At 43.8% G+C, this 26,107-nt stretch overlaps 1 protein-coding gene across 1 annotated transcript in view; it reads left to right on the top strand.

The window, feature by feature from the left end:
• The first annotated feature begins 13,337 nt into the window (after window positions 1-13,337).
• The window catches only part of LOC122539299 (coiled-coil domain-containing protein 80-like), a 30,845-nt gene continuing 18,075 nt past the window's right edge, over window positions 13,338-26,107 (top strand). Inside the window, exon 1 of the mRNA XM_087975018.1 lies at window positions 13,338-15,448. Coding sequence (XP_087831144.1) covers window positions 13,415-15,448 — 2,034 coding nt within the window. The 5' untranslated portion in view covers window positions 13,338-13,414. The remainder of the gene's footprint in view (window positions 15,449-26,107) is intronic.

The raw sequence follows: 26,107 nt of genomic DNA, 5'->3' as shown, positions 1-26,107 counted from the left end.
CAGAAATATGAAATAAATATTGGTTTATTTAAGAATGTAGTCAATGCTGTATAGCTATATACCTTGTGCTTTACTTCTTAATGCAGCCTTCATTACGATTTTTGCAAAGTAATCTTCTCCACAAAAGGATTTCGAAACAAATCCAAAGAAGAATCATATTTGATTCAAAACATTACTCTGTTTTTCTTTCTCCCCAGATGCCTGATCCTTGCTGTTTCCTGGAGTTTCTCCAGCATTTTTGTTTCTAAAATAAAACATATGATTTATGGTGTATTTTTAAACGTGCAGTATCTTCAGAATTGTTTTTAATAAAAATGAAGGTAACTGGGAAGCTAATGACATTTCATGGATTGTAAGTAATGAAGAATATTTTAGTTAGTTTGGGGAGTGATTGAAAAGTACAATACTCCCAGTGTATTGGAAATTCTTACCATTCTTTTCATTGGATGTAAATGGCAAAATATGCAACTGATCGACAAGCCCCTGGGCAATTTGCCATGTACAAAAAAGACTGATGTGAGATTATTGGGACATAAAGGATGAAAAAGGAGTTGGGTGTTTCGCTCAAGTCAAGCAAAATGACCCTCTGATGTTGGGGAGTGAAATTTATGTATTATTTTTGTATTGTAATGTGAAGGGATGCTGTTGATTGAGTAAAGTAAACCTGGTTAGAACTGTTGCTCTGAATATTCACTTGTCAAATTAGATAACCACAATCTATAGTGAGCCCCTGTCAACAAATATTTGACCAATACTTTGTCTTTACAGCTGTGTCATAACACACTGCAAACTCTTCTAATTAAACCAAACACACAGAAAAGTTCACCTTGCCTCGTAATCTGTTAAAGTATGTGTCTATTCACTAAATTCTACTATTTAAAGAAAAAAAGCAATTTTACTCTTTTAACTCCAAAAGTGAACATTAAACAACAACTATTTGCAACTCTAAGCCTCCTTTGTCTCAAAGATTCATTATCTACCTCCCACTCTGTAACAATCTACTGATCCAAGAAAGCTCCTATTAAATTTACAGCAACATAATGTTTTCAGCGGCTGTCGTCTCCACTTTCAATCTTCCTCTGTTTGTAGATCTCCCTGGATCGTTTTCGGCTGCAAACATGTTTCATATGAGAAAGGTACCTTTGACAGTGTGTGTTTTTAGCAGTCTGTCTGACAATGGCAGGTGGTGCTCTTTTCTCCTGGCTAACTCTCCAAAATGCCTGCATTTAATAACCTAAGCATCAGATTGCCTCATTGGTTCGATGTTGCCAAAACAGTAAAAATCAAATTCAATTTGAGTTTTAATATCTTTGGGCATAATTAAAACTAACTTGTTAAATTTGAACTGCTGTGAAAACAATCTGGTATCTAGGTTACAGACAAAATGTTACATCTTTCAACTTTCCAGCACATTCTGTGACATGACAGGTGCTTGCTGACTTTCACTCTCTCTTAAAGGTACAAGAGATTCTAAAATAAAGAGCAGTAGAAACTGTGACGCAGTGTTGATCAGAATGAGAAAAGGAGTTGGAGGCTCATTCAGACAAATAGATTTTATCTATAACTGAAATACACAAGACTGAGTGCATTCATGGTGCTCCCAATTTGCCCAAGTTGTCAGTCAGCACTCAATATCTAAGTTAATGTGTGACAGTTAATAATTTGGTTGGGATACTGGAATATTACTTGTTTAATTCTGTTTCTTAGACAAAAAGAAAAAGGAGGCATACGTAAGGTTTAGGTTACTAATGACAGACAGCCCTTGAAGCATGCAAAGAAAGGAAAGAATTCAAACAAGGAATTAAAAGGGATTAAATATCTCTGGCAAACAGGATTAAGGAAATTCCCAAGACATTTTATGAATATAAAGAGCCAAAAGGATAACTAGAAAAAGGGTGGATCCTCTTGAGGACAAATGAGAGAATTTATGCATGGACCTGGAGGAAGTGGGTCAGGTCCTTAATTAATACTCTGCATTGGTGTTTGCAAAGGAAAAGGACATGTTGGGTGGTGAGTCTCTGGATGGGTATGTTGACATTCTTGGGCATGTCAAAAAGGAGGAGGTTTTGGATGTTTTGAGAAGCATAAGGTAGACAAGTCTCCAGCGATGGGGTCTAGCCCAGAATGCTGAGGGAGGCAGGTGGGGAAATTGCTGGGGCCTTGTATGAAATCTTTATATCCTCTTTAGTGACAGGAGAGCATCCAGAGGCCTGGGGAATAGCCAACATTGTTCCTTTGCTTAAGAAGGGCAGCAGGGATAATCCAGGGAGTTATAGGCCAGTGAACTTTACATCAGTGGGAAGGAAATAATTGACAAAGATTCTTAGGGATACAATTTTACTCACATTTTGAAAAATATGATCTTATTAATGATAGGCAGTGTGGCCGTGTGTGGGGAAGATTGTGTCTCACAAACTTGATTGAGTTTTTTGAGGAAGTGACAAAGATGGTTGAGGGCAGGATGGTAGATGCTGTATATATGAACTTCAACAAGCTTTTGACAAGAAACCTCATAGCAGGCTAATACAGAAAGTGGAGTCACATGAGATCCACGGTGGGTTCATAAGATGTATACAGATCTGGCTTAGTTATAGGCAGAGAGCACCAGTGGAAGGGTGTTTTTCAGACTGGAGATCTGTGACCAATGGTGCTCTGCAGGATCAGTTATTTGTTATATAGAAATGATTTGGAGGCGAATGTAGGTGGCCTGATTAGTAAGTTTCTGGTTAGAGGAGCTGTGGCTAGTGTTGAGGATTGCCTTTAGCATGGTATAGATAGGCTGGAGATTTGGGCAGAGAAATAGCAGTTGGAGTTAATCTGGACATCAGTGAGGTGATGCATTTTTAGAAATTAAAGCAGTAGGGAAGTATACAGTAAATGGCAGAACCCTTAGTATCAACATACAGACATCTGGGCGTACAGGTCCACAGTTCCCTGAAAGTGGCAACATGTCGCTGAGGTGGTCAAGAAGGCAAATGTCCTGCTGGTCTTCATTCAGGGCATAGAGTATAAAACTTGGCGAGTCATGTTGCAGCTTTGGCCACTGATTGCCATACTACCAGAAGGATGTGGAGGCTTTGGAGAGGGTGGAGAAACGATCTACCAGAATGATGCCTGGTTTGGAGGGTACTAGCTAGGAGGAGGAGAGATTGGACAAACTTCGTTTGTTTTCACTTGAGCATTGAAGGATGGTGGGTGACATGTTAGAGGTTTGCAGAATTAGAAGAGCCACAGATGGAATGGATAGTCGGAGTCTTTTTCCCAGGGTAAAAATGTCAATTCCTAAGGGACACTGGTTTAAGGAGAAGAAAGTGAGGACTGCGGATGTTGGAGAGTCAGCGTCAAAGTATGGTGCTGGAAAAAGCACAGCAGGTCAGGCAGCATCCAATGAGCAGATGAGTCAACATTTTGTGCATAAGCCCTTAATCAGGAGGCTGAGAGATAAATAGGGGGGTAGAGATGGGGCTGGAGGGAAGGTACGTGGGATGGCAATAAGTGAATGCAGGTAGGAAGTGATTATGCTGGTCGGTGGGGAGGGTGGAACAGATAGGTGGGAAGGAAGATGGTCAAGTCAAGAGGGCAGTGTCTAGTTGGAGGATTGGATCTGGAATGAGGTGGGAGTAGGGAGATCTGGAAATTAGTGAAGTCAACGTTGATGCCATGTGGCTGTCTGCTCCCGAGGCATTCTTTCTGAAATCAGTGGGTGGATTTGATTTGGCGGTGGAGGAGGCCTAGGATTTGCAAGTACTTGGGTGAGTGAGAGGAGGAGTTGAAGTGGTTGGCCACAGGGCAGTGGGATTGGTTGTTGTGTTTGGACCAGAGATGTTCCCTGAACTGCTCCGTGAGTAGGTGTCCTGTTTCCCCAATGTAGAGGAGACCACATCAAGAGCAACAGACACAGTAGATGAGGTGGGAAGATGTACAGGATATTCTCTGCTAGATTTGAAATTATCCTTTAGACCCTTGGACAGAGGTGAGGGGTTTGAGGTGTGAGTGCAGGTTTCGCACCTCGTGTGGCAGTAGGGGAAGGTCCAGATGTAGAGGGTAGGTTGGTGGGGAACATGGACCTAACCAGGGAGTTGCGGAGGGAATGGTCTCTGTGGAAGGCAGATAGGGGTGGGGAGGTAAATATATTTTTGGTGGTGTGGTCTGACTGTAGATGGCAAAAATGACAGAAGATAACACACTGGAGATTTGTGAGGTTGAATGTGTGGACCAGGACTACAACTGGAAGAATGCCTAATGGTTTTAAATTTTCTGGACACATTTCTTGTCACAGCTGACAATATCACACATTGGATTCTGACTCAGTCCTGGTGAAACTAAAACAGCTGGTGGTATGGGGGATGCCAAAGAGCTGTCACAACCAGAATTGAAACATTTTTGGATCCAAAGAGATCGGATTACAATAGAGGACAGCATCTTATTAAGGGGAGCAAGAGAGATTGTCCCGAGCAAAGGTCACCGACAGATACTGGCTGAACTCCTCCAGGGTCATCCAGAGGTTTCCAAAATGAAGATGCTGGTAAGAGGTTATAGCTGCATTGGTGGTGCCCAGAATACCAAGGACAAAAGCTACCACCAGCAACTCCCCTACATTCATGAGAATAGCTGGGTAAACCTTGGCAATTACTCGTCAACTATGCAGGTCCTTTCATGAGCTCAATGTTTTTAGTCATGTGGATGCCCACTCAAAGTTGCTGGAAGTGCATAGAGTTCATTTGTCAAACATGGGAACAATGATAGAAAAACTGCAAGCATCTTCTGCAATCAAAAATGTTGCTCACACATAATGGGCCATCGTTCACGAGCAGGGAATTTCAGTATTTCCTAAAGTCGAATGGTGGTAGTCTTATAAGGAAGGCATTTTTAAATTGTCGGTGCGCCAAACTACTACTGCGCCTCCCTTGTCTGCCAGTTTGATAGTGAGGTTGGGGTTGGAACAGAGGGAGTGGAGGACTGCACATTCCGAGGGTGAGAGGTTGAAGTGGAGAGGTTGAGGTGGTTTTTTAAATTGTCGGTGCGCCAAACTACTACCGCGCCTCCATTGTCTGCCGGTTTTTAAAATTGTTGGTGCGCCAAACTACTACCGCCCGAAACGTCGATTCTCCTGCTCCTTGGATGCTGCCTGACCTGCTGTGCTTTTCCAGCAACACATTTTCAGCAGTAGTCTTATAAGGACAGTTCCATGCCATCCATCATCCAACGGTCTGCAGAAAGACCACTGCAAACTTTGAAAGCAGAGCTTAAAAAAAAAAAGCCTACACCATCACTAGATACCAAACTCTTCCAGTTCCTGTTTGATTATAGTCGCACCCCTCATATAACTACAGGGATAGCTCCAGTGCAGTTGCTAATGGGGAGAAGACTTTGCACCAAGTTAAATCTGATCCTCCCGGTCCTAAAGGGAATAGGGTGAAACAGCATCAGGAACGCCAATGTTGAACACAAGGCTCTGCTAAGCGGGAGAGACTGTTTATTTGAAGGGATGATGTTCGGTGTATGAACTATGGGAATGGCCCTACATGGGTAAGGGTTAAGTGACATATAAGGTTCAGGTAGGTGTGATGGTCCTGAACAGGTATGTGGTCTGCATGAAAGCTGCAAACTCTCAAATGGTGTAGGAGCAAAACATGCCTGGCTCCTTGATTGCCTTTTTCTAACTGTCCTGGAACCAGAGGATTGTCCCTCTTTGTTAAGTATTGAAGATACCTCGGAATCTGAGATGGACACGGCTGATGTGATTGCCTCGAATCCTTTACCACCTGAAAAGGAGAATGAATTTCTTCTGAGCACAAGGCAGACATTGTGCATTACACGATGTCTGGATGAGAGGCAGACTAGAGTAAATTGCTCCAGTGTTAAAATGCCCCAGGAAGTGCTACAATAAAATTAACTATCCTATATCCTCTGACTCAGAGGGGGAGGGATGCAATGATTGTAATGAGGTCAATCTCATAGGATAGGAGTTCCCTGATTAGGGCTGTTAATCTGGTCTAGGCAGGGAGCCCTGGCTGACAGATATTCACAGTAGTGTCAGAGGTTCTGTTCATTCTGAGAGTTGGCTCTGAGGGAGCTGGATCAGTGTCAAGGACTTTCCATGTGTAAATATAGAGCTTTTTGGTGACGGGATACCAGCTTCTGTGGAGTTATTTCATGGACTCAGAAATATGGTTCACTCTCGGGACAGCACAGTGGCTCAGTGGTTGGCACTGCTGCCTCACAGCGCCAGGGACCTGGGTTCGGTTCCAGCCTCGGGCAACTGTCTGTGTGGAGGTTGCACATTCTCCCAATGTCTGCGTGGGTTTCCTCCGGGTGCTCTGGTTTCCTCCCACAGTCGAAAGATGTGCTGGTTGGGTGAATTGGCCGTGCTGAATTGCCAATAGTGTTCAAGGATATGTAGGTTAGGTACATTAGTTAGGGGTAAATGTAGAGGAATATGGTAGGGAAATGGGTCCAGCTGGGTTACTCTTAAGAGGGTTGGTGTGGACTTATTTGGCCGAAGGACCTGTTTCCCCACTATAGGGATTCTATATCTCTGCTTAACTGTCCTGAGAGTAATTCAGTATGTGCAATAAATGTCAGTGCAGATAGTGTTGACCATAACCCATGAATTAATTAGAGAAAACATTGTTGAGGGAATAAGATTGGTACAGTCGCGATGTGCCTAAAAGTCTTATTATTTTCTATCCAGATTCTCAGCAGATCACTTGAGTATGTGTCATTTCCTCATCATTACACTGGAGCCTCAGTTGAGACGATATAGTAAAGTCATGGAGATGGGACTTGAACCCAAACCTCTCCTCTGGAGGCAAGAATGTTGCTGAAGCTGAGCCAAAACAGATACTGCTTGGTAGGAGAATTAAGCACCAACCTTGAGTCCATGATAGTACGCTGTCCCCTGACTTAAAAGGTTGAGTTCAAATCCTACTCTTAGGGATTTGAGTACAGTAATCAGACTAATACATCAATGTAAAGCCAAAGGAGCTCTCTTGCACTGCTAAACATGTGTGTTTCTGATGAGAAGTTAAATGAGGTAAGGGAGGCCCACTTTGCTCTCTCAGATGTAACAGATCTCATGTCTTTGTTGAATAACAGAAAAGTTTTTCCTAGTGTCTCTCAACATCTGATAAATATATCATTTCTGTTTGTAGGTCCATGCCGGAAAATAGCTGCTGTGTTACTTCATTACAATTTCAAGAATACTTTATTAATTGTAATGTTCTTTGGGACATTGTGGGATTGTGAAAGGTGAGATATAAAACAAGTTTTTTTTTTCAAAGGCTCATGAGAAACAAATAAACTCAGAAGAGTCAGCAGTAGGAATAATTTCCTTTGCGTGATGCTGAAAGAAATGAGAAGATTTTTATTTGACAGGTATTCCAAAAAAAGCGACATGGTTTCAGTTTCAATGGAAATACTGAGACAGCAAGTGACATATGTTTGTGACCTGATCCTTGACGTTGGATAGCTGCCCAGTCTGGATTCTTCCAGAAACATCTGGTATTCATAATCTGCAGCGGTGAGAGAAGTTTTTTTCATCTAAAATGGGTGGTTTGTTTTCCTTCGATAGCAGCCAATTCTTATTGAGGTTAAAAATACTGCCTAATGATGTGAAACTTCTTCACTCAGCCTGAGACTGGGAAACCTATGAGTGAATGTTTATGACACTGTACTTTATAGATGACTGGTATCCTTCTGCATTGAGTTGTAAATTAGAAGGGAGTTCAGTATCGTATTCAATTTCATTTAGGCAGTGTGTTCTCCCTTATGTGTTTCTTTCGGGTGCCACATTTCAACAGGCATTAACTGGTTAATAACAAACAGGTGAATGCTAGTTATAAAGTAGAACACCAAAGAAATTTAAACAGTGTGAACTTCATGCCTTCACTACATATTTTACAACTATACCACTAACAAATATCTTAAAATGGTTTGTGTTGTCATGTACCCTGATGGTTGAAGGGTCAAGAACAGAATGATACAATACAGAGACAGCCATTCATTACATCATGTCAGCTATGTCAGCTATTTGAAAGCTTTGCAATTTGCTGCTCTTCCCTGCCCATTCTCTATAGTCCTGCAACTTTCTCCATTAAGGTATTTTGAAAGTTGTTATTGAATGTGCTTCCAACACCCTTTCATGTCAAAACATCTTATTGCTGAAAAATGTTTCTTATTACCTTTTTCCTCTGTGCTTTTTCCACACCCTTACATTCTTTGGTTACTTCCTGCCAATGAAAACAATCTTTCCTTATTTACTCTTTTAAACCATCCATCCCGGTATTATTCTGAATATCTCTTAAATCTTCTTTAATTTTTATATTTTTAAGGAGAATAATCCCAATTCTCCATCTCTCCACTCACACCAGAAATAGAAGAGATGTAAAATGGGACAATAGGAGAAACATCATCCACCAACAGAATAAATCAAAAAAGACATTCTGCTTACACACAACTGAACAATATAGTATACGAATTTCAGTGCTGGTGTGTAAGGCTGTATTTCCCAGTGACTGGGGCTGGTCAAATCAACCAGCTTGTACCTTTTCATTGTTTGTGATAGGTACAATACAGCCAGCATGCTCGATCGAAAATGCACTGGCTATTCTGTGATTGGCAGCACTTGCTGAAAAATCCCAACTGTGCTAATAGCTACACAACGCAGCCCCTTTAAGGTATGGCTAATTTAAGCCTGCTAGGTGTGACATGTTTTCATATGCAGGACCTGTTTTGCAACTAAAATGAATATGTCCAGGCCTTTTACTCCTGCTTTGAATTTCTTGGCAGGCTATGAACCTCTGCTTCCCGCTTGCTTTTCCCCATGGCAACAATTCAGCTAATCAGAATTGATTTGCCAACCAATTAGCTCTCTTTTCTCCTGCATTAAAAATTGCTGTGATTTTTTGAAATTTGACTTTCCTGAGTTTTTCATGAGTGCAAGACAGAAAGCTTTGCTAAGATGTCTCTCCTGTTTTCTTTTATTAAGAAATATCTTTGCACAAGACAGTTGCAAGGCTGTTATACCAGACTTAGTCATTGAAGTAGAGACCTCATTAACATTTAAAAATAGATTATATATTTGGTTTGGCGACAGGAAAATGGAAAAAAAGGCTATGTGAGCAAGGAAGGGGTTAGGACAAAGCTGCTATGATAGATAAGTTTTAATATTGAAAATAGCCCTCCCAATAAATTGTAATTTGGACACTGTATTAGAGAGTGAACGGTGACTCCAATAAATAATTGGTTTAATTAAGAATCATTTCACCAGGTGCTGAATTGTGTTGACAATACAAGTAAAAGAAGCATTTATATTCATAAAGTATAGAGTTGTAAATGAATTGCATAGTTTAATAATTATAATTTGTAAAATATAGGTGTCCTTAAATGTTAAGACTAGAAATGAAAGGTCTAGAGTCATAGCGATGTACAGCACAGAAACAGACCCTTCGGTCCAACTAGTCAATGCCGACCAGATATCCCAACCCAATCTAGTCCCACCTGCCAGCACCTGGCCCATATCCCTCCAAACCCTTCCTATTCAAAAACCCATCCAAATGCCTTTTAAATGTTGCAATTGTACTAGCCTCCACCACTTCCTCTGGCAGCTCATTCCATACATGTACCACCCTCTGCGTGAAAACGTTGCCCCTTAGGTCCCTTTTATATCTTTCCCCTCTCACACTAAAACTATGCCCTCTAGTTCTGGACTCCCCCACCCCAGGGGAAAGACTTTGTCTATTTACCCTATCCATGCCCCTCATAATTTTGTAAACCTCTATAAGGTCACCCCTCAGCCTCCAGGGAAAACAGCCCCAGCCTGTTCAACCTCTCATATAGCTTAAATCCTCCAACCCTGGCAACATCCTTGTAAATCTTTTCTGAACCCTTTCAAATTTCACTACATCTTTTGGGTGACACGATGGCACAGTGGTTAGCACTGTTGCCTCACAGCACCAGAAACCCGGGACCCGCCTCAGGCAACTGTCTGTGTAGAGTTTGCACATTCTCCCCGTGTCTGCGTGGGTTTCCTCTGGGTGCTCCGGTTTCCTCCCACAGTCCAAAAATGTGCAGGTTAGGTGAACTGGCCATGCTAAATTGCCCATATTGTTAGATGAAGGGGTAAATGTAGGGGAATGGGTCTGGGTGGGTTGCTCTTTGGAGGGTTGGTGTGGACTTGTTGGGCCGAAGGGCCTGTTTCCACACTGTATGTAATCTAATCTAACCTAATCTAATCTAATATTTCTGATAGGAAGACCAAAATTGCACGCAGCAATAGTGGCCTAACCAATGTCCTGTACAGCTGCAACATGACCTCCCAATTCCTGTACTCAATAGTCTGACCAATAAAGGAAAGCATACCAAACACCTTCTTCGCTCTCCTATCTACCTGCGACTCCACTTTCATGGAGCTATGAACCTGCACTCCAAGGTCTTTACGTTCAGTAACATTCTCTAGGATCTTACCATTACGTGTATAAGTCCTGCTCAGATTTGCTTTCCCAAAATGCAGCACCTCAGTTATCTGAATTAAACTCCATCTGCCACTTCTCAGCCCATTGGCCCATCTGGTCAAGATCCTGTTGTAATCTGTGGTAACCTTCTTCACTGTCCATTACACCTCCAATTTTGGTGTCATCTGCAAACTTACTAGCTATATCTCTTATGTTCCCATCCAAATCATTTATATAAATGACGAAAAGTAAAGGACCCAGCACTGATCCTTGTGGAACTCCACTGGTCACAGGCCTCCAGTCTGAAAAACAACCTCCACCGCCACCCTCTGTCTTCTACCATTTGGCTAGTTCTCCCTGTATTCTGTGAGATCTAACCTTGCTAACCAGTGTCCCAAGGGGAACCTTGTCGAAAGCATTATTGAAGTCCATATAGATCACATCTACCGCTCTGCCCTCATCAATCCTCTTTGTTACTTCTTCAAAAAAGTCATTCAAGTTTTTGAGACATGATTTCCCATGCAGAAAGCCATGTTGACTATCCCGAATCAGTCCTTGCCTTTCCAAATACGTGTGGATCCTGTCCCTCAGGATTTCCTCCAACAACATTCCCACTAATGACGTTAGGCTCCCTGGTTTATAGTTCCCTGGCTTGTCCTTACCACCCTCCTTAAACAGTGGCACCATGTTAGCCAACCTCCAGTCTACCTGCACCTCACCTGTGACTATCGATGATACAAATATCTCAGCAAGAGGCCCCGCAATCACTTCCCTAGCTTCCCATAGATTTCTAGGGTACACCTGATCAGGTCCTGGGGATTTATCCACCTTTGTGCGTTTCAAGACATCCAGCACTTCCCCCTCTGTAATATGGACATTTTTCAAGATGTCACCATCTATTTCCCTACATCCAAATCAAGGCCGCCTTGGTGATCTTTGAGGTGCTCTATTCTCTCCCTAGTTACCCTTTTATCCTTAATATGTTTGTAAAAACCCTTTGGATTCTCCTTAACTCTACTTGCCAAAACTATCTCATGTCCCCCTTTTTGCCCTCCTGATTTCCCTCTTAAGTATACTCCTACTTCCTTTATACTCTTCTAAGGATTCGCTCGATCTATCCTGTCTGTACCTGACATATGCTTCCTTCTTTTTCTTAACCAAACCCTCTATTTCTTTAGTCATCCAGCATTCCCTATACTTACCAGTCTTTCCTTTCACCCTGACAGGAATATACTTTCTCTGGATTCTCGTTATCTCATTTCTGAAGGCTTCCCATTTTCCAGCCATCCCTTTATCTGCGAACATCTGCCCCTAATCAGCTTTTGAAAGCTCTTGCCTAATACCGTCAAAATTGGCCTTTCTCCAGTTTAGAACTTCAACTGTTAGATCTGATTTATCCTTTTCCATCACTATTTTAAATCTAATAGAATTATGGTCGCTGGCCCCAAAGTGCTCCCCCACTGACACCTCAGTCACCTGCCCTGCCTTATTTCCCAACTGCAATTGTATTTTGAATTATAGTCCAGAGATTATTTGTCAGGTTTACAGACACCCTTGCTTAATTAAAGTCTCAATTATTTTATTGTGATTTGAGGTTTGTATAAGTAGCTGCTTGGACTGTCTCATTGATCAAGGTGCACTATGGGACTTGAACTGAATTCCAGTAAGTGTCTTCCACCTGGATAGGCAGAGCTCGATTATCATCTTACTTATGTCCCTGTTTTGTCCATGCCATAGTGATTGGAAATTGAATCAAATTAAAGTCTTTGTCACTTGTCATTTTGGAGATAGAACTCATGTGTCTGAAGAGGTTTGTGAAATTCAGTGCCACTGGGTCTTGAACTGAGGTTAGATTAGAGTGGTGCTGGAAAAGCACAGCAGGTCAGGCAGCATCCGAGGGGCAAGAAAATCGACCTTTCGGGCAAAAGCCCTTCATCAGGAATTTACAGTAGGGAAGGAGAGTCAAGTGGATGGCTGTCCAGCTGCGGCTGCAAAAGATCTCTAGGCACTACTTTGAAAAACAACAGGGGAATCGTTGACCTAGTGTTCATTTTATCCCACAGCTAGCATATAATAAAAGACTAATCGAAAACAGATATATCTGGTCGTTAACATATTGGCGTTTGTGGGAGCTTGCTGCGTGCAAATTGACTGCCACGTTTCCTGTGTTACAATACTGACGCCAATTTAGAGAAAAATACTCGACTGGTTGTAAAATGCTTCAGGTGACCCTGAGGTTTAGATGTTAATGTAAGTGCTTTTGCTCAGTTATGCGCCAGAATTGTTCAGCCCTCCGACCAACCCCTGGGGAGTAATTGTGCATGAATTCCACGACTTGTATGTGTAGACACCCCTGTGGTACAGCCCCTGTTCTGATTGTGAATAAAAAAAAGCATGCATTTAAGGGAAAGTAGCGATTTTTAAAAATCTCCTGAGTCGACTTTAGTGAAAATAGTTAAAGCCTAGTCAAGCCGAGGACTGGAAGCAGCCACAGATAATTCCCACACAGTATAGCTCTTTGCAATAGGGAAGGGTGGCTACTCGCTTAAGGAGGGGGTGGAATACACAGCAGCTGTTGTGCACACGTGGCTGTTCTGTGAAAATCTCTGATTCTTTTGTGTTTAACTGTTTTGAAGTTTGTGGAACTGCTTATTTTGCAAACACTCCAGCTCCTAGTCTTTGTCACACCTGGATACCAGCTGATCATCATCATCATCCAATGTCCACACAAAGTTTAAACAACACTCACAAAACACTGGTCACAATGAAAACTGCTCCAGATTTGAGAGCATTTTGTTGCAAGATTGGAATGGTCCAGGAAATTCGCAGAGCCTTTTTTTCCCCTCTGGTGTCTGGGACGTGGGCAGGGATTTGCGGTGTGGGCAGGGATTTCCTCACTCTCCGCTCCGCTCGGGATGATCAAGCAGTGAGTCTGGGATCTGGACGGAGAGGAGCCAGGAATGATGAGCGGCCGCACGCTTTGCCTACTGCTGTTGCTGGGTTTGCTGGCCGCCGGGGAGGACAGCTCGCCTGGACTCCCCGAACAGCAGAGGCCGGAGCGGGAAGGCTCCCCGGCTCCCGGGGCTGGAGGGAGACCCGGGAGGAATGGGGCTCCCCCGAACCGGAGGAGCGATCAGCCGCCCCTGGAAGCCACCAAAGCGAAGTTGGGAGCCCTCGCCCAGTTCTTCGGCAAATTCCGGCTGCTAGTGCTGGCCGCCCCCGACCCCTCGGATAACTCCTACCGCCTGATGGAGCAGCAGATCGACGTGAAGAGCCGGCAGCTCCGCTGTCACTTGGTAGCCAGGGACCTCTTGGTCCTGATCTTGTTCCAGGAGGCTAGTGCCTCCCCGGGCAAGTTGCTCACCGTCTCCCAGGAAGGCGAGGTCTCGGAGCAGACGGTGGGAGCTCAGGAGGCAGCTCAGATCCGGCAGCACCTGTCCTTGGAGGAGGGTCAGTTTGGAATGGTGCTGCTCAGGAAATCCATGCAACTGTACGAGAGGTTCCCGTACGCCGTGAGGATGGAGGCTGTGCTGGAAACGGTGGACCAAATGCCCCTCAGGAAGATCGAAAGCGTGACCAGGAGAAGCCAGCAGCTGAAGTGCAAAGGTGGGAGGGACAGGAAACTGGGCTCAAGACAATTCCACCACAACAGGAGGGGAATGGTCAACAGGACAATGAGCAACAGGGGAATGGTCAACAGGACAATGAGCAACAGGGGAATGGTCAACAGGACAATGTCGAACAGGAGAACGATCAACAGGGGAATGGTCAACAGAACATTGATCAACAGGGGAATTGTCAACAGGACAATGGTCAACAGGACAATGTCGAACAGGGGAACGATCAACAGAGGAACGGTGCAAAGGACAATGCCCAACAGCAGATTGAGATTAGCTTCTCCCAATTCCCAGAAGTTGGTCCGTTCTAAGAGTGCCAGTTCTTCAGGGAAACTGAGAACGTCAGCCCCAGGCAGCAGGAGGACACTGGGCAAACGGAAAGGATCAGCCACCACCCTGAACTCTATTGGCAAGAGAAGAGCTGACAGCCCCTGGAGTGCAGATACGCCCAAGGAGTCTCCCACAGTGCCACCAGGACAGCGGATGATGGATCAGATCAAAAAGAAGGTGCAGCAGATGTTAGTGGCCAAACACCAGAAACCTGACCAGCGCAGGCCAATTCTCATCAGCCAGAATAAGAGCCAAATATCCCGGACAGGAACTCATACCTACCCCATACCCTGGGCCCGATCTACTAGCTCACCTCCAGTGTCCTCAACCATGACTTTTCTTAACAGACCTACTGCTGGTACTGAACTGGGTTTCCAACCAGAGAATGCTGTCCCCCTGAAACGCAACCAATCTCAATTGTCACCAGCTCAGACTGTAAGGCCAGGAGTCTTTGAATCCAACCCAAGCATAGTTCAGTCCCAGGACAGTTTTTCCGCTTATCAGACTCTGGAGAACTTTTCCAGTCTCCCTCCAGCTATGTCACATCACACTGAGTCAGGACATTGGAACAATGGATCACCTAGCGTTCAACCCAGTCTTATTGGGCCCTCTAATCCCTCTGACCGAGTGTCTCATGTCCCACACCAACAAGAAACATCAGCCTCCAACCCTGAGAGCCACCAAACAATGGACCAGTGGTCAGATTCTCTCCCCAGGACCACACTTCCAAAAACCCCCAGGGTTCCCGTCACTGTGCAGCCCATTGAAGATGGAACTCGCGACAAGGCAGAGGGAGAGTTAAGCCAGCTGCCTCCAGAACGGGGGGGAGGGCGTCAGAGGCAGAATAACCCAATATCTGTACGAACCAGAGGCAAGAAAGGGGAGAACAAGCAAGAAGGTAACGCAAATAAAGCGGTCAGAAACAAAGGCCGGAAAAACAGGAGAAACCGCAAGAACAAGAAAAATGGCTCCAGAAACTCAAAGCCGATTGACAACAGGGAGCTCATGGGACTTTTACAGCATTTTCGGAACAAGCGGAGATTGCTGGTGAGTTCTTTAGAAACCCCGGGCAGGATCAGAGGGCACCTGAGTCCAAGAAAAGCCTGGTCTGCTGATGTTTGGAAGTGCAGTTGGTGCAGGTCCGGTTGATGGGTGTAGTTCAGCTCAGGACATATCTGCAGAGTTTGTATTTTGACATTTCGCTGTGAGCTTGATTCCCCAGCATGAGCAGTGCTGATTGAATTATACTTCATTGTGGATAGACAAACTTGTGAGAAAAGGAAACAATGGAAGAATCATACCATTCTTTTAGTAAAAGTACACGTCTGTACAAAAAAAAAGCCCTGTTTTACTCTCTACTGCATTCCCCCGCCCCTTTTGGTCTATTAACATAATTGGAGCTGGAGAAGGCCATTGGCCCTTCACTTCTGCTTTATCACTGAGTAAGATCATGGCTGACCATTGACCTAGAATCCACTTTCTCACACTATCTCCATCTCCTTAGCTCTTTCAGAGTATAAAAATCTTCCACTTTTTAGCTGTGAATGTACTCAATTATATATACTCAACAGTGATTAGCACCACTGCCTCAAAATGTTAGAGGATCCGGATTCAATTCCAGCCTTGGGTGACCATGTGAAGTTTGCATGCTTTCTCCATTGTACTGATTGTGGCGAAGTCAGCCAGATGGGCCTGATAGAATATGAGTTTCCTGATTGGATGGGATTGATAGCCACAGTCAGGGAGCTCTGGTTGACATAAAAAGGTTGAGCATCAGGGATAGTGACACTCTGGTGCCAGACTCTATATGAGGCAGTACTAAAGTCATGGACTGTTCATATGGGGCAGCACCATGGCTATCTCACAGTACCAGGTACCCGGGTTCGATTCCAGCCTCAGCTGACTGGCTGTGTGGAGTTTGCACATTCTCCCCGTGCTTGCATAGGTTTCCTCCAGGTGCTCCGGTTTCCTCCCACAGTTCAAACTTGTGCAGGTTAGGTGAATTGGCCATGTTAAATTGCCCATAGCGTTCAGGGATATGTAGGTTAGGTACATTAGTCAAGGGTAAATGTAGGGTAATAGGGTAGGGGAATGGCTCTGGATGGGTTACTCTTCAGAGGGTCGGTGTGGACTTGTTGGGCCAAAGGGCCTGTTTCCACACTGTAGGGATCCTATGATCATGTGTAAATAAAAGGTGAATTGGTGATTGGATACTGGCCTCTGTAGAGCTATTTCACCTGTGTCTGCGTGGGTTTCCTCCAGATGTTCTGGTTTCCAACCGCAGTCCAAATTTGTGCAGGTTAGGTTAGGTTGGCCATGTTAAATCTCCCTAGGAATGTACAGGCTAGGTAACTCAGCAGTGGTAAATGCAGTGTTACAGGGATAGGATAGGATGGGATGCTCTTCAGAGGGTCTGTGTTGACTTAATGGGCCAACTGGCCTATTTCCGCACTGTAGGGATTCTATGATTTACTAACTGAGCATTCACAACCTTCTGAGTGAATAAATCTCTGTGATCCTGTGTTCTAAACTCTCCAGCCAGGGCAAACAGCATCTACCCTGTCAAACACTCTCAATATTTGTTATGCTTCAATGAGATCACCTCTCATTTTACTAAAATGTAAAGGATTTAGGCTGTTCTCCTGATGCTGTCCTCACAGAGCATCTGTTTCATGCCAGGAGTCAATCTAGTGAACCTTCTTTGCACTGTTCTGATAAACAGCTAAATCTTCTGTTGCTCAGGCTCATCCTTTAGAAATCACTCCTTAAGCTCTTGTGCTTTGAGATCTTTGAAACCTTTGGCCAAGTTTTTAAACTTAATTTCTTTTACATTGGTTTGGCACTTTTGTTTTGAAGGACATTGGGGAGTGTTTTGTAATAGGAACATAGAAACAGGATTAGGCCTTTCAGCCCATTGAGCCTACTCTGCCATTCAATGCGATCATGACTGATCAAACTGTTCAATGTGTTAGTCATAGATTCATAGAATCATATAGTACGGAAACAGCCCCTTTGGTTCAGTTTCTCTGTGCTGACCAAGTTTCCCTCAACTAAACTTGCCTGTGTTTGGCCCATATCCCTCTAAATCTTTCCCATATATGTACTTATCTAAATTTTTTTAGATGTTGTAACTGTACCTACATCTACCATTTCCTCTGACAATTTAATCCACATAAGAACCACCGTGTGTGAAAAAGTTGCCACTTAGGTCCCTTTTAATTTTTTTTCTTTTCATCTTAGAAATATGCCCTCTAGTTTTGAACTACCCCTCCTTAGGGAAAAGACCTTTGCTATTTCCCTTCCCTCTGCCCCTCATAATTTTATAAACATCTATAAGGTCACCCTTAAACCCCCAAGCTCCAGTGAAAAAAGTCCCAGCCTAGCCTTATAACTCAAACCCTCCAGCCCCAGCAACATCCTCAAATCTTTTCAAAACCCTCTCCAATTCAATAATATCTATCCTATAGCGGGGTGACCAGAACTGTAAATGCTACACCAAAAGTGGCCTCACCAATGCCCTGTGCAACCTCAACATGACATCGCAACTCCTATTCTCAGTGATCTGAACAATGAAGGCAAGTGTGCCAAAGACCTTCTTAACCATCTTGTTTACCTGTGACATAACTTTCCAAGAACTTTGTACCTGAATCCTGAGGTCTCTCTATTTGACAGCACTACCTAGGGCCTTACCATTAACTGTATAAGTCCTGCCCTTGTTCGTTTTACCAAAATGCAAACTTCGCATTTATCCAAACTAAATTCCACCTGTCACTTCTCAGCCCATTAGCCCAATTGATCAAGATCCCTTTGTAATCTTAGATAACTTTCTTCATTGTCAACTATACCACCAATTGTGGTGTCATCCACAGACTTACTAACCATTCCTAAATTCTCATCCAAGTAATCGATGTAAAGGACAAATAGCAATGGCAGAGTGGAGTGCTTTATTTCCCCCTCCAGTTCTATTTTGATTTGACCCCTACCCACCCCTTCATTTCTTTCTTTCATGTAAGCATTGCTGTTATTGAGCTTTGCTTGTTACTGGTTCCCTAGCCACGTGGTTGGTTTTCCTGGTGGTGGAAATGTTGAATAAAATTATTTTGTACATGGTGTTTTCACGGATTCCTGCACTTACACATACACAACGTGGTGCAGTGTGGAAAAATAAGCACTACAGCCATATGGCAGGAGTGTAGGAGTAAAGGGAAAAAACTTCAAACAACAGTGAACTCTCCACTGATCCCTGCAGAATACTGTTGGTCACAGACCGCCAGTCTGAAAAACAACCCTCCACCATCACCTTCTGTCTCCTATTGTGAAGCTAATTTTGTATCCAATTGACAAGCTTCCTGAATCCTACGTGATCGAACTTTGATTAATCAGTCTACCACATAGGACCTTGCCGAAGGCCTTACTAAAGTCCTTATGGCCAATGTCTACTGCTCTGCCCTCTCAATCGTTTTGGTTACATCCTCAAAAAATTCAGTCAAGTTTGTGAAACACGATTTCCCACACACAAAACCATGCTCTCTATCCCTAATCAGTCCTTGCCTCTCCATATAAATTCTATCTCTCAGAATCCTGCCCAACAAAGTACCGACAATGATGTCAGATTCACCAGTGTATGGTTTTCAGGCTTCTCCTTACATCTTTCTTAAAGGCACAACATGAACCACCCTCCAGTCCTCTGGCATCTCACCTGTGGCTGTAGATGATATTAGTATCTCTGCTAGGGGTCCCACAATTCCTTCCCTAACTTCCCACAATGTCTTGGGATACACTTGACTCGCTCCCTGAGACTTATTCGCCTTTATGGCTTATAAGAACTTCAGCACTTCCTCTTCTGTAATGTGGACTATTTTCAAGACATCAATATTTATTTCCCAGAATTCTAAGCCTCTATGTCTTTCTCCACAGTAAAAACTGACACCAAGTATTCGCTTAATATCTCTCCCACCTCCAGTGGTTCCAAATGTAGATTAACTTGTTGATCTTTAAGGGACTCTATTCTCTCCCTAGTTGCTCTTTTGCTCTTAATGTCCTTGTAGAATCTCTTTGGATTAGCCTTAACCTTATCTTTTAGCCACAACATCCACATAGGTAATCAGAAATCTATCAATCTCTACATTAAACATACGCAAAAACTGAGCTTCCACAATCCTATGGGAAAAAGATTTCCAAAGGTTCACAACCCTCTTGAGTAAAACAAAAACTCCCCTCATCTTGGATCTAAGTGTCATTCCCCCTTATTTTAAATTGTGCCACTAGTTCTAGACTCTCCAACCAGACGAAATATCTTGCCTTATTTACCCTGTCTCTCCATTTAAATATTTTGTCGGTTTCAATGAGATCATCTCTTATTCTTTAAAACTTTAGAGAATACAGACCCAGCTTGCTCAATCTCTATAGGACAGTGCCGACATCCTGGGAACAAGTTTGGTGAACCCTCCCTCTGTGGTAATAAGATCCTTCCTGAGAGAAGGGGACCAAAACTGTACACAGTACTCTCGGTGCTGTCTAACGAAGCTCCCATACAATTGAAACAAGTCTTTACTACTGTACTGCATTGAAATTTTCTTGCAATAAAGACTAACATTCCATTAGCCTTTGTAATAATTTGCTGCTCCTGCATGTTAGCCTTCTGTAACTTATTGACAACAATTCCTGGGTTTCTTGGTACATCCACAGCTTTCAAGCTTTTAACATTTAAAAAAACTCTACAAATCAGTTTCTCCTACCAAAGTGAGTAATTTCACATTTTCGACATTACAGTAGTTCCCCTGTATCTGCAGGGGATACGTTCCAAGACCTATCACGAAAGCCCGAAACCGTGGATAGGAGCAAACCTATTCATCTAAGTGGGAAGTTTACCTTCCTGGCCGCCTCCTGGTCCCTGGTTCCAGAAGGTTCCCTATAATATGTTCAGGCTGCAGTAAACCACGGGTAACTGAAACTGCAGAAAACGATTTCGCAAATCTGGGGTGCTCACCTGGTATATTTTGTCTGCCATGTTATTTGCCCATTCGTTATACCAACTAAATCTTAATGAAGCTTCACTTTACATCTTCCTCAAAACACATAATCCCACTTAGATTTGATCAATCATAAATTTGGAGATATTACATTTGGCTCCCACCTCCAAATCATCGTTATACATTTTGAACAGTTGGAGCTCAAGTTTTGATCCTATCAGTGTGAGAATAACCTATTTATTCATATTTGCTGTTTTCTACCTGTAGCCAAACATTAATCCTTGCCAGTATATTACCTCTTAAACTATGTGGTTTAATTTTTCTAACCTCCGGTGGAAGATTTTATCAAAATGCTCTGAAAATCTAAGTATGCTATGTTAATTGGCACTCCTTTATCAATGTTGTTCATAACATCTTCCAAAACTTGCAAGTTCTTCAAACATTCATTCCCAGCAAATCTGTGCTGAATCTGCCTAATCACAATTATTATCCAAGCATTTATTTATTACATCCTTTATAACATCTTCTATCATTTTCCCTATTATTGATATAAAGCTAACAGGCTTGCAGTTCCTTGTTTTCTCTCTCACTCTCTTCTTAACTAGTGGGATAACTACCTTGCAATCCACAGGATCATTTCTGAATGTCAAGAAGTTTGGAAGATAGTCACCAAATGCAGCAAGTGTCTCTACAGCCACATTCTCCAGCATTCTGGGATACAGTCAGAAGTCTTACAACACCAGGTCATAGTCAACAGGTTTATCTGAAATCACAAGCTTTCATAGTGCAGCCCCCACCTCTGGTAAAGTGAGAGAGAGGCACACCGATGCAGAATTTATAGGCAGAGAGATCAAAATATCATACAAATGGTGTGAGCGAACTGTCGAATAATATGTTTCTGCAGGTGATCAAAAGTGTCAGACCACACTCTGTGACATAGAAAATCAGTTACAGGGGATTTATCAGCTTTCAGTCCCATTAACTTCTCCAGTACAGTCTTCTTACTGTCATAATTTCTTTCAACTCCTCATTCTTCTTTGTCTCTTGGATCTCTAGTTCTGGAAGATTTCTGATAACTTGCTGAATTAAAACAGATAAAAAGTAATCATTTTTCTTCTCTGCCATTTCTGTACTCCTCATTGTAAATTATCCTGAAAGTTTGCCAGTGAAGACCGTACATTCGTTCTAGCCAAACGTTTACCTTTTACACACCTATAGAAGCTTTTACAGTCTGATTTGTGTTTTTTGCTAGATTGCATTCATCTTCTATTCTCCTTTTCGTTGTCAGATTCTTAATCCTCCTTCATTGCATTGCAAAAAAAAACTCCCAATCGTCAGATTAACTGTTATTTCTGGAAACTTCAAAGGTTTTTCTTTTAATCTTTTACAATCCTGAACTTCCTTTGTTAGCCATGGTTAACTGACATTTTTGAGCTTTTGCATGTTAACTTTCACTTAAATAGTATTTTTATGTGGATGTAGGTTTGCTCGCTGAGCTGGAAGGTTCATTTTCAGACGTTTTGTCACCATACGAGGTAACATCTTCCATGAGCCTCCGAATGAAGCACTAGTGGTGTGGTCCACTTCCTGTTTATATGTTGAGGTTCCTTGGGTTGGTGATTTCATTTCCTGTGGTGACGTCATTTCCTATGGTTATGTCATTTCCTGGTCTGTGTCTCGGGGTGGTAAATGGGATCCACGTCAATGTGTTTGTTGATAAAGTTCTGGTTGGAATGCCATGCTTCTAGGAATTCTCGTGCATGTCTCTGTTTGGCTTGTCTGAGGATGGATATGTTGTCCCAATCGAAGTGGTGTCCTTCCTCATCTGTATGTAAGGCACGTCGCTTTGTGGCTAGTTGATATTCACGTATCCTGGTGGCTAGTTTTCTGCCTGTTTGTCCAATGTAGCGTTTGTTACAATTCTTGCATGGTACTTTGCAAACAACATTAGTTTGCTTGTTGTCTGTACAGGGTCTTTCAAGTTCACTAGCTGCTGTTTTAGTGTGTTGGTAAGTTTGTGGGCTACAATGATGCCAAGGGGTCTGAGTAGTCTTGCAGTCAGTCATTCATAAATAGAAAGCGGGCTACACCACCAGTGCTTCATTCAAAGGGTCACTGAAGATGTATGGTGACAAAATGTCTGAAAACAAACCTTCCAGCTCAGCGAGCAAACCTACATCCAGCACCTCAACCTGAGCTACAAATCTTCTCAAAACTCGCTAGTATGTTTATGTTGGAAATGTGTTGCTGGAAAAGCGCAGCAGGTCAGGCAGCATCTAGGGAACAGGAGAATCGACGTTTCGGGCATTAGCCCTTCTTCAGGAATGAGGGAAGTTGGTCCAGCAGGCTAAGATAAAAGATAGGGAGGAGGGACTTGGGGGAGGGGCGTCGGAAATGTGATAGGTGGAAAGAGGTCAAGGTGAGGGTGATAGGTCAGACTGGGGTGGGGGTGGAGAGGTCGGGAAGAAGATTGCAGGTTAGGAAGGCGGTGCTGAATTTGATGGATTTGACTGAGACAGGCTGGGGGGAGGGGAAATGAGGAAACTGGTGAAATCCGAGTTCATCCCTTGTGGTTGGAGGGTTCCTAGCCGGAAGATGAGGCGTTCTTCCTCCAACCGTCGTTTCGCTGTGGTCTTTCCACCTATCACATTTCCGACGCCCCTCCCCCAAGTCTCTCCTCCCTATCTTTTCAGCACCGCCTTCCTAACCTGCAATCTTCTTCCCGACCTCTCCGCCCCCACCCCAGTCTGACCTATCACCCTCACCTTGACCTCTTTCCACCTATCACATTTCCGACGCCCCTCCCCCAAGTCCCTCCTCCCTATCTTTTCAGCAGCGCCTTCCTAACCTGCAATCTTCTTCCCGACCTCTCCGCCCCCACCCCAGTCTGACCTATCACCCTCACCTTGACCTCTTTCCACCTATCACATTTCCGACGCCCCTCCCCCAAGTCCCTCCTCCCTATCTTTTCAGCACCGCCTTCCTAACCTGCAATCTTCTTCCCGACCTCTCCGCCCCCACCCCAGTCTGACCTATCACCCTCACCTTGACCTCTTTCCACCTATCACATTTCCGACGCCCCTCCCCCAAGTCCCTCCTCCCTATCTTTTCAGCAGCGCCTTCCTAACCTGCAATCTTCTTCCCGACCTCTCCGCCCCCACCCCAGTCTGACCTATCACCCTCACCTTGACCTCTTTCCACCTATCACATTTCCGACGCCCCTCCCCCAAGTCCCTCCTCCCTATCTTTTCAGCACCGCCTTCCTAACCTGCAATCTTCTTCCCGACCTCTCCGCCCCCACCCCAGTCTGACCTATCACCCTCACCTTGACCTCTTTCCACCTATCACATTTCCGACGCCCCTCCCCCAAGTCCCTCCTCCCTATCTTTTCAGCACCGCCTTCCTAACCTGCAATCTTCTTCCCGACCTCTCCGCCCCCACCCCAGTCTGACCTATCACCCTCACCTTGACCTCTTTCCACCTATCACATTTCCGACGCCCCTCCCCCAAGTCCCTCCTCCCTATCTTTTCAGCACCGCCTTCCTAACCTGCAATCTTCTTCCCGACCTCTCCGCCCCCACCCCAGTCTGACCTATCACCCTCACCTTGACCTCTTTCCACCTATCACATTTCCGACGCCCCTCCCCCAAGTCCCTCCTCCCTATCTTTTATCTTAGCCTGCTGGACCAACTTCCCTCATTCCTGAAGAAGGGCTAATGCCCGAAACGTCGATTCTCCTGTTCCCTAGATGCTGCCTGACCTGCTGCGCTTTTCCAGCAACACATTTCCATCTCTGATCTCCAGCATCTGCAGACCTCACTTTCTCCTCCAGTATGTTTATGTTGTTGAGTACCAATAATTTCTTGCTTCAGGCATGTTGATGAAACAGTAAATTTTAATATAGAATCATAGAGTCATAGAGATTTACAGCATGGAAACAGAGCCTTCGGTCCAACCCGTCCATGCCGACCAGATATCCCAACCCAATCTAGTCCCACCTGCCAGCACCCGGCCCATATCCCTCCAAACCCTTCCTATTCATATACCCATCCAAATGCCTCTTAAATGTTGCAATTGTACCAGCCTCCACCACATCCTCTGGCAGCTCATTCCACACACGTACCACCTTCTGTGTGAAAATGTTGCCCCATAGGTCTCATTTATATCTTTACCCTCTCACCCTAAACCTATGCCCTCTAGTTCTGGACTCCTCGATCCCAGGGAAAAGACTTTGTCTATTTATCCTATCCGTGCGCCTCATAATTTTGTAAATCTCTATAACGTCACCCCCCAACCTCCGATACTCCAGGGAAAACAGCCCCAGCCTGTTCAGCCTCTCCCTATAGCTCAAATCCTCCAACCCTGGCAACGTCCTTGTAAATCTTTTCTGAACCCTTTCAAATTTCACAACATCATTCCGATAGAAAGGAGACCAGAATTGCACGCAATATTCCAACAGTGGCCTAACCAATGTCTTGTGCAGCCGCAACATGACCTCCCAACTCCTGTACTCAATACTCTGACCAAACGTCGTCTTCACTATCCTATCTACCTGCAACTCCACTCTCAAGGAGCAATGAACCTGCACTCCAAGGTCTCTTTGTTCAGCAACACTCCTTAGGACCTTACTATTAAGTGTATAAGGTAAAAACAATGACTGCAGATGCTGGAAACCAGATTCTGGATCAGTGGTGCTGGAAGAGCACAGCAATTCAGGCAGCATCCGAGGACAGGCAAAATCGACGTTTCGGGCAAAAGCCCTTCATTCCTGATGAAGGGCTTTTGCCCGAAACGTCGATTTTGCCTGTCCTCGGATGCTGCCTGAATTGCTGTGCTCTTCCAGCACCACTGATCCAGTATTAAGTGTATAAGTCCTGCTAATATTTGCTTTCCCAAAATGCAGCACCTCGCATTTATCTGAATTAAACTCCATCTACCACTTCTCAGCCCATTGGCCCATCTGGTCCAGATGCTGTTGTAATCTGAGGTAACCCTCTTTGCTGTCCACTACACCTCCAATTTTGGTGTCACCTGCAAACTTACTAACTGTACTTCTTATGCTCGCATCCAAATCATTTATGTAAATGACAAAAAGTAGAGGACCCAGCACCGATCCTTGTGGCACTCCACTGGTCACAGGCCTCCAGTCTGAAAAACAACCCTCCACCACCACCCTCTGTCTTCTAATATGTCCTGATATTTGTGCTATTTTCAATATAAACCTCACATAACTGTCTTTTGGTTCAATCTTTTAATATGATGACTGAGGGGAGGCAGATAGGGCAATGTGATGAACATAACTAATATGAAATTGAAAAACTGAATTAAAACACAGCAGGTACCAGTCAAAGTGATCATAAACATGTCACATTGTTGTAAAGATCTAACTGGTTTACTGATGCCTTTTTTGAAAGGTACTCTTACCCATTCTGGCCTGATTTTTGATTCTGTTATGTTTGATTCTGAACTGAGTTAGCTAATCACTTCAACAATACAGTACATTAGACTGCAGTGGTTAAAAAATTGATCTCACTACCCCCTCTTCAAAGGCAGATAAGGTGAGACTTGCTAACGGCCCCCAAATCACAGTGATGAATAATAATATTTAATATGTTGCATTAGTAATTTAGTTTGTGAATGGAAATCTTGTATGCTCTACCTAAAGGCAGGTCCTACGCACATCTTCATAATCTCCACTGGCAGAGCTTGGAGGCAGTTTTACATGTACATTGTA

This window comes from Chiloscyllium plagiosum, unplaced genomic scaffold (genome assembly GCF_037043375.1).
Source record: "Chiloscyllium plagiosum isolate Xiang-an unplaced genomic scaffold, Cpla_swu_hap1 HiC_scaffold_2, whole genome shotgun sequence".
NCBI classification, from domain to species: domain Eukaryota; kingdom Metazoa; phylum Chordata; class Chondrichthyes; order Orectolobiformes; family Hemiscylliidae; genus Chiloscyllium; species Chiloscyllium plagiosum.
Note: the sequence above shows the minus strand (reverse complement) of the source record. Positions and strands in the feature narration are given on the sequence as shown.